The sequence below is a fragment of the Notolabrus celidotus genome, unplaced genomic scaffold (assembly GCF_009762535.1).
Source record: "Notolabrus celidotus isolate fNotCel1 unplaced genomic scaffold, fNotCel1.pri scaffold_190_arrow_ctg1, whole genome shotgun sequence".
Taxonomy (NCBI): Eukaryota; Metazoa; Chordata; class Actinopteri; order Labriformes; family Labridae; genus Notolabrus; species Notolabrus celidotus.
This window is the reverse complement of record NW_023260048.1, coordinates 80,001-95,578: the sequence shown is the minus strand read 5'-3', so window position 1 is coordinate 95,578 and position 15,578 is coordinate 80,001. Positions and strand designations below refer to the sequence as shown.

The following is a 15,578-nucleotide window of genomic DNA, read 5'->3' as shown; positions in this document are numbered from 1 at the left end:
CTTTGCTGGCTCTTTTGTTTTTTTCTTAGTTCATTTTATATTTTTGGAGAAAAGAGAAAGCTGAGATGTTCCCATCATTGTTACTTGGTTGCACTAATAAAGTGAAGTGATGTACATCTGTGGATGTATTATTCTATTATTAATTTGCCATCATTTTAAAGTATGTAAGAGATGATGTCATTGATAGCCATAGACTACATGTCTTCAATGTAGACTTCCACTGAGAGGAACATATTAAACTATTTAGGAACTAAATTAGGAACTACATTTAGACTGTCACACCAGCTTGATCATCAATGAAAATGTCCTTGAAATGTCCTGGAAAATGATCTCTGGAAAAGAGTGGGAACCCTGACTGGTCTGCTTTGAGTCCCTAGAGTCAGAAGGAAACATGGTGAAGCAGTGTTTAGTCATTCTCCTCCACATATCTGAACACACTCCCTGAAAGCTGCAGGTCTGCTCCAACTCTCACCTCTTTTAAATCAAAGACTAAGACCTTTTTTATTTACCTCTGCCTTCCTATCTTAGATTATTTTAACTCACTTTAAATTAACATTTTAATGTAATTTTGAACATATTTCTAATGTTCCTTTTCATTTCTATGTTTTATTATATTTGTCTTTTTAATGATGTTCTTTTATGCCTGTCTGAATGTTTCCAATGCTTTCAATGTTTTAATGTAAAGCCCTCAAGTGCCCTCATGTCAGAAAATAACCCGGCTGAAGTGTCCTCTTGGATTCTGATGGAGTAGATAAAACATTAAGACGTGCCTTCCCTCGTTCTGTTTGAGTGGAAAACATATAGAAGTGGTTCTTGTAGACGCCCCTCCAGTGAATTACATGGAGGAGAAAAACCTCCCTCTGGAAGCCCCCTAGTGGATTAAATGTTAAAAAGTGATGCTGATCTTTAACAGAATAAAATGTTATAAAGTTCCAGATTTGACTTCACATTATTTCACATGATTAGTTTTCATGGAAGGTTTGTGAGTTCAGTTTAAACCCCAGAAAGTCTTTTCATTGACGTGTTCAATCAGTTCATTTTAATATTTCACTTTTAATGAAGTACTCAGTTTAAAAATGAACTCTTGAAAATAACAGATACAAACTTAACATGAATGTGAGCTTCATGCAGGAAGTGATGAATGATGAACACTATCAGCAGTGGAATGAAACAACCTGTTGGACTGAGTCAGAGCATTTCCATAGAGAGCCACTTTGCATCAGCAGCACCATGCTCCAGTGCTCTGGGAGACTTTATAGTCCTGAGAGTTGAACACTGGATGACTGACAGCTGTCCTTCATCACAACAGAAGACACAGAAATCCTCCTCCTCCTCCTCCTCCTCCTCCTCCTCCTCCTCCTCCTCATCAAAAACATGACTCTGATCTGCGTCCTCATCTGGACTCTCCTCTGCTGCTGCTTCACAGGTAAAGTCCAGAGAATCAAACTCCTCTCCTCTATGAACATCCGTCCCTCTGAAATGAAGCCCACAAAACCCTGACGCTGCTTTATGTTTCTGTCTCTGTATCCTCAGAGTCCAGAGGACAGGTCACAGTGACTCAGCCTGCAGCAGTGAGCTCTGCTCCGGGAGGCTCAGTCACCATCTCATGTACGACCAGTCAGGATGTTTATGTTTATAGAAGCAACCTACGTTTAGCCTGGTACCAACAGAAAGATGGAGAAACTCCTAAACTGCTCATTCATGGTGCTAGCACTCGAGAATCAGGGACACAAGATCGTTTTACAGGCAGTGGATCTGGATCTAGTTTCACTCTGACCATCAGTGGAGTCCAGACTGAAGATGCTGCAGTTTACTACTGTCAGGGTGTTCATGTCATCAACAGTCAGGAAGTGTGCACACAGTGAAAAAGTGTCGTACAAAAACCTCCCTCAGTCAGACTGAACAGAAACTGAACTGACAGCTGCAGCTGGAGGCTTCTGCAGAGACTGACACACACACACACACACACACACACACACACACACACACACACACACACACACACACACACACACACACACACACACACACACACACACACACACACACACAGGACAGGATCTTATCAAACACACACCAGCATCAAATCCTCCTGTATGCTGATGATCAGTGAGGGTCAAAGTTCACGTCTTCATGACTTCAGTCAGAGTATAGATCCTCCTGGTCAAACATTCCTCCAGTACAAGTGAAAGTTGTTCAGTCAGATTGTGACTTGAGTTAAAGTCCTGGAGTACTTGATTTTAAAATACTGAAGTATTCAAAGTACTTTTTAAAATATCTCTGAACGTATTTTAGGAGGAGATTTGTCTTCAAATGGAGGAAAAGTAAAAAGTCCAAACTAGAAGAAATCCGAGTAAATCAAGTGAAACCCAGTCGACTGCCCTCATCTACACTGAACTAAAATATAAATGCAACACTTTTTTTTGCTCCCATTCTTCATGAGCTGAACTCAAAGATCTAAGACTGTTTCTATGAACACTAAAGGACTATTCCTCTCAAATATTGTTCACTTATGTGTCTTAATCTCCAGTCCCCCTGTGGACCCACAGATCAATATCCAGTTTGGATCTCAAAACCTCATGCCCACTAAGTCTGCCTGATGTTAATTGTTGATGATGATAATGAAGGTCTTAAATGGTTTGGTTGCTTCATTGTAGATGTTCCTTATTTACTTTGTGCATTGCCTTTACACTGCTTGGCAGTACCTGCACCCAAATGGACTTGAAGCTCTTTGTTCCTCTTACTGATCTTGTTTCCTCTTGTCTAGATCTTTGCTTGTGTTGTTCTTGTTCTCATATGTACGTCGATAAAAGGACAAAAGCATCTGATAAATGACACTGGAACATTGTAACATTGTAATGACACATCATACAGATGTGGACGACTGCAGACTCTGGAGAAATGGTCTCTGTGATGGTGTTTTATCCTGGTTCACTTCTTTTCTTCTGAACAGATCATTATTTATCAGCCTCAGTGCTTGAGAGTCTGAGACACGGGATTTTAACAACAACATTCCTCAAGGAAGAATTCTTGGACCTCTTTTATTCTCACTGTACAGACTTCCACTTGGTCGTATCATCTCTCATCATCACGTCCATTATCATTTTATGCAGACGACACTCAGTTTAACATCTTAGTCTCAACAACAACCCAGTTACACTTTAACCCTTCATCACCTCTGTTTCTGATATTAATGTATGGATGAGGGAGAACTTTAAAAACTGAACAGAGATGGAGAACCAGAAAGAGACCCCTGGTGGAGAGAACACCAACACCAGGAGCTTGGACAGAGCATTTCCATAGAGAGCCACTTTGCATCAGCAGCACCATGCTCCAGTGCTCTGGGAGACTTTATAGTCCTGAGAGTTGAACACTGGATGACTGACAGCTGTCCTTCATCACAACAGAAGCCACAGAAATCCTCCTCCTCCTCCTCCTCCTCCTCCTCCTCATCAAAAACATGACTCTGATCTGCGTCCTCATCTGGACTCTCCTCTGCTGCTGCTTCACAGGTAAAGTCCAGAGAATCAAACTCCTCTCCTCTATGAACATCCGTCCCTCTGAAATGAAGCCCACAAAACCCTGACGCTGCTTTATGTTTCTGTCTCTGTATCCTCAGAGTCCAGAGGACAGGTCACAGTGACTCAGCCTGCAGCAGTGAGCTCTGCTCTGGGAGGCGCAGTCACCATCTCATGCAGGACCAGTCAGAATGTTTATACTGATGGTGATCACTACTTATCTTGGTACCAACAGAAAGATGGAGAAACTCCTAAACTGCTCATATACTATGCTAGCACTCAAGAATCAGGGATTCCAGATCGTTTTACAGGCAGTGGATCTGGATCTAGCTTCACTCTGACCATCAGTGGAGTCCAGACTGAAGATGCTGCAGTTTACTACTGTCAGAGTTATCATGAGATCAACGATCAGTGGGTGTTCACACAGTGAAAAAGCGTCGTACAAAAACCTCCCTCAGTCAGACTGAACAGAAACTGAACTGACAGCTGCAGCTGGAAGCTTCTGCAGAGACTGACACACTTCACTGAAGACACACACACACACTTCACTGAAGACACACACACACACACACACACACACACACACACACAAACACACACACACACACACACACACACAAACACACACAAACACACACACACACACGCACACTTACACACACACACACACACACACACACACACACACACACACACACACACACACACATATAGTCCTCCTGTATGCTGATGATATACAGTTACTCTTTACAAACCCTCATGTCTCACTGATTCTGTCCACATAAATGTCCCTACTGAGGTTACCTTCTCCTCCATGTATGAAATGTAGTTTGCATATTTAACATTTTAAGACCTCTCAAAAAAATAAGCCTCTTGAACCCATACTCAAAAACAACAACAAGACGTCAGCTCATTTAATGTTAATTTAATATTAAGGTGTTATTTTGGCGATGAAGAACATCCATGTTTGAATAAACTTCTTCCAGGGGCGTCATCTGATCCCCCCAAATTTGGTCAGTGTGTTGGAGACAAGTTAAGTTATTAAAATATTGAGTCCACATTAAAAGGTGTGTCTGTGGCTTTGAGTCAAAGTTTGATTTTCAGATTTGACACAAAATTCTAATTTTCTTCCTCTCATAAAATGTTCCCTGTTCTCCAAATTTTACATCCACATGTTCCAGACTTCTGCTTTGAGTTTCTGATGGGAGTTAAATCAGATCATCGACCTCTGCATCACATCATGACTCTCCACTGATCTATAGTTCAGAATTTAACAATACAAACACCAAGATATGAAAATAACCTGCTTCAATATTTACATTTCTTTCCATTTCAAGTCAAATTTGATATTTATTACCAAATTTCAGACTTGAGTGTCCAAAGTCAACTTAATGAGCTTGACAACACAGATAATATATTTCCCTTTAGTGTGTAATTCTACATATTTCTAATCATATATAAAGCATGTATACAGTTAGAGCATGCATGGACATAGCTGATACAACAATGAGTGAATCTTCTGACTAAGAGCTGAAAAAGAAAGACTTCTCTTGAGTTGAGTCTTTCATCCTTCAACATTATATGAATTAAAATCTGGATTTTCATGAATTGTATTTGTCTTTATGTGGATGATACCCTGATTATTTTGTTATCTTGAGAAATATCAGATGTTTTCAGATGAATGTTCTTTATGCAGTTTAATAATACATGAACAGAACACATGGATCTTCTTGAAGGTGAGTTACATGAGAGGAAGTTTCTGTTAGAGTTTTAAAGAAGTCTGTATTCGACTAAAGCTTCTTATATATGAAGGGAATGATAGACAGGAAGTGAAAATGCACGCCACTTTGATGATACACATAATAAAATCTTTATTGTGTTCAAACATTGAATCCATCAGCATGAGTAGAAACAGTGAAATGTTGAAACATGAAACATGTCATGATTGAAAGAGAGAACCAGAGACAGAGAGTTTAGACTGAGAGCAGGAACAGAGAACAAACACAATCAGGGTCCCAGTGAGTCAGATCAGTTCTGGGAACACTGCTCTCTGCTCAGGGACTGTGAGACCAGAGTCTGGGAGCCCTGGGTGGCCTCACAGGTCACAGAGCCCAGCTTCCTCCACTGGTCTGCAGTGAGCCTCAGGGTGCTGCTCCAGCTGTAGAGGCCGTCCTTCTGCAGCGCCCCGGGGCTCCTGCTCTCCTCCCCGCTGATGCTGCTGATGCTGCCGCCGCCGCCCACCTTCCAGGCCAGACTCCAGCCTGAGGGGAAGCCCTTGTTGGCCAGGCACATGAGCGTGGCCCTCCCCTGCTGCAGCTCCTTATCGGAGGGGGGCAGCACCGTCAGGGTGGGACGCGTATCACCTAGGAGACACCAATCAGCTTAGAGGACAGGGAGCACACAGCTGTCAATCAAACAGCAGACACTGAGACAGCTTTAATGTTGAAAGTTGAACTTCTCCTTGAAGGAGTTTGTGTCAGGTGTTGTTTCTGCTCCACCAGTCACTCACTCACACATTGTTTCACTTCCCTTTAAGAAGCCTCTCATGCATATCAGCACAGAGACACTCATCATACAGAACCAGCTCAAACACATCAAACTACAAATTCAATCCCATAAAAACTACTGACTGCATTTCAGAGCTCTTCATGAGAATCTAAATTAGAACCAAAAGGATGAAAAAGTGAACAAAATGTTAAAAAACGGTCCAAACTGTAACAACTTCTGATCCCACATATCAGAAACCTTCCTGTGCTTTACTCACCAACACAGATAACAAAGTGACTCTGACAGATTGTTTCTCAGATCCATTTAAACGACTCTTAACAAACTGTGGGAGGTTATTCTGAGACCAAGACGCAGCTCCCTCTTTCTTTATCACTTCATCATGGCTGTTTGTTGTTTAGCAAATAGTTGAATTAACAAAAAGAGAAGGATTTTGTCAGTGAAAAAATATTATCATGTGACATATTTATATCAGGTTAAAGCAATGCCATAAGGCCTTTAACGTGAGTTTTTAAAAATATGATATTGGATGAAAAATAGTCAGGTCATGAAAATCCTTGTTGTTGTAAGTTATCATCATATGTCAGCCTGTGTTGATTCAAATAAAAAAATATAGATTATGCAGGAGATTATACATTTTTAGTGTTTTTTGACACCATGAATTTCCTCTCTCTGACACTTTAACACGTGGTAATTAAAGGGTTAATTATAATATTAGTGAAGATTCAGTATGTCTCATTAAAACTGAAGTTAATTCAAATATCTTTTTATAAATTGGAAGGATTCATCAATATATGACAGATTTATATCAGGTTAAAGCAATGCCCATTATTGGTCGCCTTAAGGTCTTTAAGGTGAGCTTTTCTTAAGGCTTACAGAGGATTCAAATCAAAGATTAAATATTCAAAATGTTAAACAGACGGTGGATTTTTTAGAACCTCCAAGTGTTTTAAAGTGTTTCAGTTTGAGAGGAACGCTTCAAGATGTGTTCAGTAAAGCTGCTCTGAGTTTAGTTCCACGGCAAAGGAGACATAAAAACAGAACTACTCAAAGTCATGAGGAAATATCGTCCTGAATGAAACAGAAAAACACTAAATGTAAATGAATATTTCACTTGAAGCTTTTAGTAGTTGGACAGAAACTTACTTCCAACATCCAGTCTGGTTCCTCCACCAAAAGTCCACCACAGTGATACAAAGTCATTGAGGCGCCGTACAAAAACCTGTGACTGTAGAGAGACCCGGCTCTCTGACTCTGACTGAACTAAACCTACCAGCCCTCAAGATGGAACTCCTTCATCAAAGTAAGACAAGAACTCAGTGACTCATTAAAAACTGCTCAGCCTTTAAAGTTATTCAATTTAAACTCTCTTTTTTTTCTGCAACACTTTAAACTTTCAACGTGAAGTTTGTCTGTTTTCTTAAAGAATTCCCATTTTGAACAAAAAGCGAAGTGATTCATCTCCTACAGATTTCACATTCAAAACAAAGAAGCTCCTGAAACAATAAAGAGTTCATATTTGACTTACTTCCAACATCCAGTCTGGTTCCTCCACCGAACGTGTACCACAGTGATACAAAGTCATTGAGGCGCCGTACAAAAACCTCTGACTGTAGAGAGACACGGCTCTCTGACTCTGACACAAACACACTCACTGAACGTCTCTGTTCACAGGATTTATTTCAGATTCTATTCAATCTTTAAATCAAACATTGTGACACATTTTACATTTTTTAGATGCTTTTTTTAAAAATATTTGATTAAAATGGAGATAATTTCTCAAAAGGATTTCTGCAGACGTTTGAACCTAAATCCTAATGAATTTAAATAATAATCTCTTTGATATAAAACTGTTTAAAACAGGGTTTCAAAGTGCTGAAGACAAAGACTCAAAGGTTCTTAATAAACTACAAACAGATCCACAAAGTCAGAGAGACATAAAGGAAGATAAAAATGTCATGACCATCAAATAAGAAAGGAAATAAAAGAAGGTTTGAAGAATAAAAGCAACAAAAGAGAAAATATTAAAACAATGAAAAGATCCCAAATATAAACTGATAGAATCCTGCCAGTGATACGGCCTGAAGAAGAATCAAAACATCTGGATTAAAACACGCTCAGGTGACATCTCCAGTGAAAGCACATCCATTCAAATGTGTTTTTAAAAGAGATTTCAAAGAGGAGAAAGAAGTTGGGAGTGTGATCTCCCCGGGGACGTTATTCCAGAGAAGCTCTGACAGGAAAGACCCGCTCACCTTTGGTCCTCCACTGTGGGCAGAGCCTCAGCTGAGGACCTCGGGGTCAGACCGGGGTCTAGAGCGTCCTTATAAGTCAACAATAAGATCTGTATCAGGAGCCAATGGAGGGAACCTGAAACAGGACTGATGTGGTCTTTGCAGACGTCCTTTCAATACTGACATTAATTAATCAGTCCATTGATAAACGTATCATTAGTGTCAATTAAGACCCTGTCAGAGCATTTCCATAGAGAGCCACTTTGCATCAGCAGCACCATGCTCCAGTGCTCTGGGAGACTTTATAGTCCTGAGAGTTGAACACTGGATGACTGACAGCTGTCCTTCATCACAACAGAAGCCACAGAAATCCTCCTCCTCCTCCTCCTCCTCCTCATCAAAAACATGACTCTGATCTGCGTCCTCATCTGGACTCTCCTCTGCTGCTGCTTCACAGGTAAAGTCCAGAGAATCAAACTCCTCTCCTCTATGAACATCCGTCCCTCTGAAATGAAGCCCACAAAACCCTGACGCTGCTTTATGTTTCTGTCTCTGTATCCTCAGAGTCCAGAGGACAGGTCACAGTGACTCAGCCTGCAGCAGTGAGCTCTGCTCCGGGAGGCGCAGTCACCATCTCATGCAGGACCAGTCAGAGGGTTTATGTTTTGAGCATCTACCACCATTTAGCCTGGTACCAACAGAAAGATGGAGAAACTCCTAAACTGCTCATTTACTATGCTAGCACTCGAGCATCAGGGACTCCAGATCGTTTTACAGGCAGTGGATCTGGATCTAGCTTCACTCTGACCATCAGTGGAGTCCAGACTGAAGATGCTGCAGTTTACTACTGTCAGAGTGTTCATGAGATCAACAGTCAGGGTGTGTTCACACAGTGAAAAAGCGTCGTACAAAAACCTCCCTCAGTCAGACTGAACAGAAACTGAACTGACAGCTGCAGCTGGAAGCTTCTGCAGAGACTGACACACTTCACTGAAGACACACACACACACACACACACACACACACACACACACACACACACACACACACACACACACACACACACACACACACACACACACACACACACATAAAATCCTCCTGTATGCTGATGATATACAGTTATACTTTACAAACCCTCATGTCTCACTGATTCTGTCCATAAAGTCATCATTATTTAAATTAATAATCTCCTCCTTTTTTAAAAATGTCTCAATCAGACTTTTGAACAAACTCATATGAACTGTTTAATTAAGCAGAAGTCCAAACTAGAAGTAAATCCAGTGAAACCCAGTGGCCTGCCCTCATCTATGATAAGTATCTACAGTCTGGTTTAATGTCTAAATATTTTCTGCCTTCAAACACTCACATTTTTTCACTTTCCTTGAAATAAAAACAAAAGTCATTAAAAGCATCATGATGCTAAAGTTGCTTTTTGAAGGCCAAATCCTCATCATTTAACCTGTGACTGAAACATTCATGTTGTCAAAGCTGTTGGAGAGAAACACCATAATATAAATCTATATTTTCAAACCCCCACACTTCACATGCATACAACATAACCGGCATAACAAGCTTGTCAAATAAATCTAATGTGGCGTCTCCAGGCAGGTCAACCTCTCTCCATTTACTGAACATGGAATACATTGCTCAGGAAGCTTGTTTCTGCAGCTCCTTAAGTGTGCTTTTAAATGCACCGTTGTAGTTCATGGTGACATCAAGGTATTTAAAATAATGTACAATCTCTAACATTTCTCCATCGCATTCAAACTTAAATTTACTAACATCTGCTTTCATATAACCAAAAACTGTGACCTTCGTTTTATCACTGTTCATTTTCAACTTCCATTTCTCACAAAATTCACACAGATGCTCTGTTGCTTTCTGTAATCCCTTTTTGTTGTAAACATGACAATTGTGTCATCTGCTTACATCAGTATCATAAGCTGCATATAGTGATTGATGACTGTGTCGTCAAAGCTGATAGGCTGACAGCCACTCTGTAATAGGTAGTCTCTGAGGTCAGTCATGAATAAAGCAAAGAACGATGTCTGTGGTGATCTGTGTTTGCCTGTGTGGAGTCTTCCCCACAGAGTGTTGGGCGGGGCTCTTCTCCACACTGGCTCTCTCCTGCTCTGGCTTCTCCTGCACCTTCACACCTGTTCCCCATCAAGCTCATCAAGACACTGCACTTAAGCTCTGAGGAGAGAGGAGTCGGTGCCAGAGTATTCCTGCTTCTACAACGGTACATCGGCCGTCTCGCCAGTACATTGAGTATCGCTAGTGTCTAGATATTTCCTGTTTGTTTTCTTTCTTTCACAATTCTTTTCATTGATTTTGATATTACAGTGCATGTTAGCTTGACAGTGTAAAAAAAAGTAGGTACAAAGAATCTGTGCACAAATGACAGCATTTCAATGCAACATATTGCAGCAATTTTACTGGCCTATTCACGACCATAACCCCAAGTCCCTCCCACCCAAAACCTCACATTACTTACATAAGGCAACAAAATCAAAAACAAAAAACACATGAAACACACAAACAGACAGACCAAATTAGGGAAGATAGATAAATAAAGGACTAAAAATTGAAAAGCTAGACAAACATTAAGGCATTAGAGATAGAAAGGAGGAAGAGGGGGAGAAAAGGGAAGAGAGAGAGGGGAGGGGGGGGCAACTAAGCTTCGTCTGGATGAACAGTTGTTTTGTCTCAGTATTCGGTAAAGGGCTTCCAGGTCTTGTCAAAAGAATTCCTTGATCCTGCAAGTGAGAATCGGATCTTCTCAAGTTGGATATGACCGAGGATCTCCCTGAGCCAGCTGTTATGGGAAGGAGGGAGCGTGTGCTTCCACCTGAACAGGATGAGGCGTCTAGCTAGTAGGGTTGTAAAGGCTAAGACATGCCGTTGGGCCGCTGAGAGGTTGGGCACTCCAGAAGGTGGGACACCAAATAGTACAGTGAGTGGGTCAGGGAGAAGGACTGTGTGAAATACTGTTCCTAAAAATTTGACTCCAAAAACCTTGTAGTTGTGGGCAGGACCAGAACATATGGGAGTGATTAGCAGGTGAATTCTTGCATCTGTTACAAGTGTCATCAGTGTCCTGGTAGATTTTAGCCAGTCGTGCCTTTGTGTAGTGTGCTCTGAATAAAACCTTACACTGCCAAAGACCGTGTCTGGCACACAGAGAGGCTGAATGGACAAGAGCAAGGCTTTGCTCCCATTGGTCATCAGGTATAGTAATGTCAAGTTCCTGCTCCCATGTCAGCTTCAGTTTGGTTGTCGGGTCGGGGTTAAGGGAGTCGATGGCGCTGTGTAGTAAAGAGATGGAGCGTTTCTGAGTGGGGTCAAAGGTGAGGAAAGAGTCAATCGGGGACCCGGGTGGGTGATTGGGAAAATGAGGAGACTTTGTTTTAATAAAGTGTCTGATTTGAAGGAATCGGAAGAAGTGTGGGCCGGGGAGATTTAGTCTGGTCGACAGCTCAGAGAAGTCAGTGAATATGTTATGATTGTCACTAGGACTGGACCCAAAATGCAGAACTCAGGCAAGCTGGATTGTGAAGAATACAAGTGTTTATTTAGAGTGAACTCCGTGGTAATGGCGCCGTGGGTAACGAGCGGAGCAGTCCCTCTTTCCAGTGTCCTTCCACAGAGGGTAACTGGAGCTCAGGCAAAGGCAGGCAGGTTCAGCAGCAGACAGGGAAGCGATCAGCACGAGAGCAGGAAGCATGCACGGCAAACTCTGAATCTAGATGAAAACACACAAGGACGTCAGCTTGACACACACAAAGACAAGCAAAATAAAAACATGCTTGAGGAGCCACGGACTCAGTGTACCACTTAAAACTGAAGTACGATCTGGCAACGAGTAGGAGAGAATCCGGAGTCTTTATAGGAGAGGGTTGATTATTGAGTGGCTTCACCTGGTGCTGCCTGCAGAATGGAAACCCCGCCCACATTCACCCACAAGACACAAACAAGGGGAAGAGACACAGGAGGAGGAGCAACAGACAGGGAAATGACAAAACACACACAAAGAGGGAGAGGAGAGGGCTGCCATGATGAGGATCATGACAGAATACTCCTTCCTTATACAGGTCTTTGATGATGCGTAGTGTTTGTTTTCAACTAACTGCTGCTGTCTTCCCATTTCCTCCAGTGCCTCCTCGAGCCTCCTGCACCACCGCCCTATCTCTGCCACGCTCTCCCTCCGGACACTCACCTGCCTTCACCCCGAGCCTCACGCTTCACTCCTGCCTCTCCTGGATCACACCCTCACCTTGGATTCCCGATCAATCATCCTTCACCTCACCATTAAAAGAAATAAAAACTGCCTCCTCAGCTTCCGCTTGCTTTTGGGTCCTAGTCAATTCTCCTGGTTTAACTACCGTCACAGAGGCCATGGATTTTCACCCTGCATAACTAATGACAGGCTAACAAAAAAATCTGATTCATCACCATTAACAAATACACATGATTTCATATTTGTGTTCATATTTCTTCCCACATTCAGAAATGTACCAGTTATCCCAGCATTTAATCATTTGTACCAGAGGGCATCCCTCCAGACTGTGTCAAAAGCTGTGCTATAATCAAAGAAGGCACAAAACAGACGTTTCTTTTTGAAGCAATACAAATCAACATTATGTTTTAACAAAAAGATATGATCAGTGGTGGAGTAACTCCTTCTAAATCCTGCCTGGGTTTCCCTTAGAATGGAATTATCTTCACAGAATTTACTTAATCTGGCGTTCAAAACATTAGTGAACAGTTCACCCAAACACTTCAAGAGGGTGAAGTCTCTGTAGTAGTTACAGAGAGTTCAACATCAGCTAATGACATGGAGCTTATCTGTCTTCAGTTGTTTTGAGCAGCATGTTTGTTGCTGTGCAGTGACACATCATACAGATGTGGACGACTGCAGACTCTGGAGAAATGGTCTCTGTGATGGTGTTTTATCCTGGTTCACTTCTTTTCTTCTGAACAGATCATTATTTATCAGCCTCAGTGCTTGAGAGTCTGAGACACGGGATTTTAACAACAACATTCCTCAAGGAAGAATTCTTGGACCTCTTTTATTCTCACTGTACAGACTTCCACTTGGTCGTATCATCTCTCATCATCACGTCCATTATCATTTTATGCAGACGACACTCAGTTTAACATCTTAGTCTCAACAACAACCCAGTTACACTTTAACCCTTCATCACCTCTGTTTCTGATATTAATGTATGGATGAGGGAGAACTTTAAAAAACTGAACAGAGATGGAGAACCAGAAAGAGACCCCTGGTGGAGAGAACACCAACACCAGGAGCTTGGACAGAGCATTTCCATAGAGAGCCACTTTGCATCAGCAGCACCATGCTCCAGTGCTCTGGGAGACTTTATAGTCCTGAGAGTTGAACACTGGATGACTGACAGCTGTCCTTCATCACAACAGAAGCCACAGAAATCCTCCTCCTCCTCCTCCTCCTCCTCCTCCTCCTCAAAAACATGACTCTGATCTGCGTCCTCATCTGGACTCTCCTCTGCTGCTGCTTCACAGGTAAAGTCCAGAGAATCAAACTCCTCTCCTCTATGAACATCCGTCCCTCTGAAATGAAGCCCACAAAACCCTGACGCTGCTTTATGTTTCTGTCTCTGTATCCTCAGAGTCCAGAGGACAGGTCACAGTGACTCAGCCTGCAGCAGTGAGCTCTGCTCCGAGAGGCAGAGTCACCATCTCATGCAGGACCAGTCAGGATTTTTATTCTTTATTTTTTTCTCACTACTTAGCCTGGTACCAACAGAAAGATGGAGAAACTCCTAAACTGTTCATTTATGAGGCTAACACTCGAGCATCAGGGATTTCAGGTCGTTTTACAGGCAGTGGATCTGGATCTAGCTTCACTCTGACCATCAGTGGAGTCCAGACTGAAGATGCTGCAGTTTACTACTGTCAGAGTTTTCACATCATCAACAGTCAGAGAGTGTTCACACAGTGAAAAAGCGTCGTACAAAAACCTCCCTCAGTCAGACTGTTACAGTTCACTGAAGACACAAACACACACGCACACACACACACACACACACACACACACACACACACACACACACTTACACACACACACACACATACTGACACAGTTCACTGAAGCAGCTCAGACCTGATGAAGAACTTTAAACCTTTAAAACCTCTCTGGTCTACAGAAACCCGCTCACCAAACTCAACAACAGGCTGCTGAAGGCACATTTTTCTCCGACACACATTTCAAACAAACACAGTTTCTCTTGATTTACAGGGAGGAAGAGAATAATGAGTGGAACCGCTGGGCTCCTGCATGTTGTCTGGATTGTGGATCATGATGGCGTGACTCAAGGATTCTCTTTCTTTTTGTTGTTTCTTTTTATTCTTGCTCAGACGCAGACAGTCAAATTCAAATAAAGTCACAGACATCATTAAGGTTGTGTCACATGGACTGTGTGTGCAGAGCCAGACAGGTCTGCACACAAGATCTTCTTCTGATAAGACTAGCCCCCCCAAAACCTCCTGATACCTTTAACACCTGAAAGTAATCCTGGACGTGAAGAGGGACAGAGAACATACATGATGTGGTTTAAGAACATCGTCATAGTAACAGGATAGCCAACGTGCAGCTGATACACAGCCGGCGTGTAAGATGAATGAAGCCATCATTCCACAGATATAAAGTCATCAACAGTTCAGTGATATCTTTGTGTGTAGATGTATGACTGCAGATGATCTCCATCCTCAGCTCTCCCAGCAGGGAGGAGGAAACAGTGTGATATGTTGAGGACAGCTACAGCTGAGTGCCTGTGTGTGTTTGCATATCTGTCCTTCCTCTCTGCTCTCAGACGTTAAGAGGACAGTGTGGATCAGGTTTCCAGGCCTTTCAGAGACACCGACACAGCCGCAGCAACAATGATGATGATGTCACTGATCCTGCTTCTGCTCACCCCGGGGCTCCTTGTTCAGGGTGAGACCAGGTTCAGGACCATGAAGTTGTGCTCTGATGGGAGAACGACTTGAACCAGCAGCATTGACCTTCTTCCATCTTTTCTCCGTGTTAAAGAAATGAGACTCTTCTGTTTGGATGTTGTTCATCTTTCTCTACGCTGGATTTGTCTCCATGACCTTCTCCTCTTTGTCATGTTTTACAGGTTCATCAGGAGACACCCTCCTGACTCAGACTCCTGGATCTCAGTCTGTGGTTCCAGGACAGACCGTCTCCCTCAGATGCCAAACCAGTTCAAGTGTTTATAACAGCCTCCACTGGTACCTTCAGAAACCTGGAGAAGCTCCTGAACTCCTGATTTAT

General features: G+C 42.3%; 4 gene segments (V, D, J or C); 3 read left to right on the top strand and 1 right to left on the bottom strand.

Annotated features, from left to right (window-relative positions):
* Positions 1-15,578, top strand: part of LOC117808966 — a 51,811-nt gene that overhangs the window by 6,973 nt on the left and 29,260 nt on the right.
* LOC117808963 overlaps positions 3,461-15,578 on the top strand; it is a 28,168-nt gene continuing 16,050 nt past the window's right edge. Inside the window, 2 exon segments of the V gene segment in view lie at positions 3,461-3,512; positions 3,620-3,937. Coding sequence covers positions 3,461-3,512; positions 3,620-3,937 — 370 coding nt within the window.
* Positions 5,365-15,578, bottom strand: part of LOC117808962 — a 46,123-nt gene continuing 35,909 nt past the window's right edge. The window contains 2 exon segments of the V gene segment in view: positions 5,365-5,881; positions 7,552-7,589. Coding sequence covers positions 5,547-5,881; positions 7,552-7,589 — 373 coding nt within the window.
* Positions 15,109-15,578, top strand: part of LOC117808964 — a 24,443-nt gene continuing 23,973 nt past the window's right edge. The window contains 2 exon segments of the V gene segment in view: positions 15,109-15,236; positions 15,421-15,578. The exon segment at positions 15,421-15,578 is cut by the window's right edge and continues 139 nt beyond it. Of these exon segments, the coding sequence occupies positions 15,182-15,236; positions 15,421-15,578 (213 nt within the window).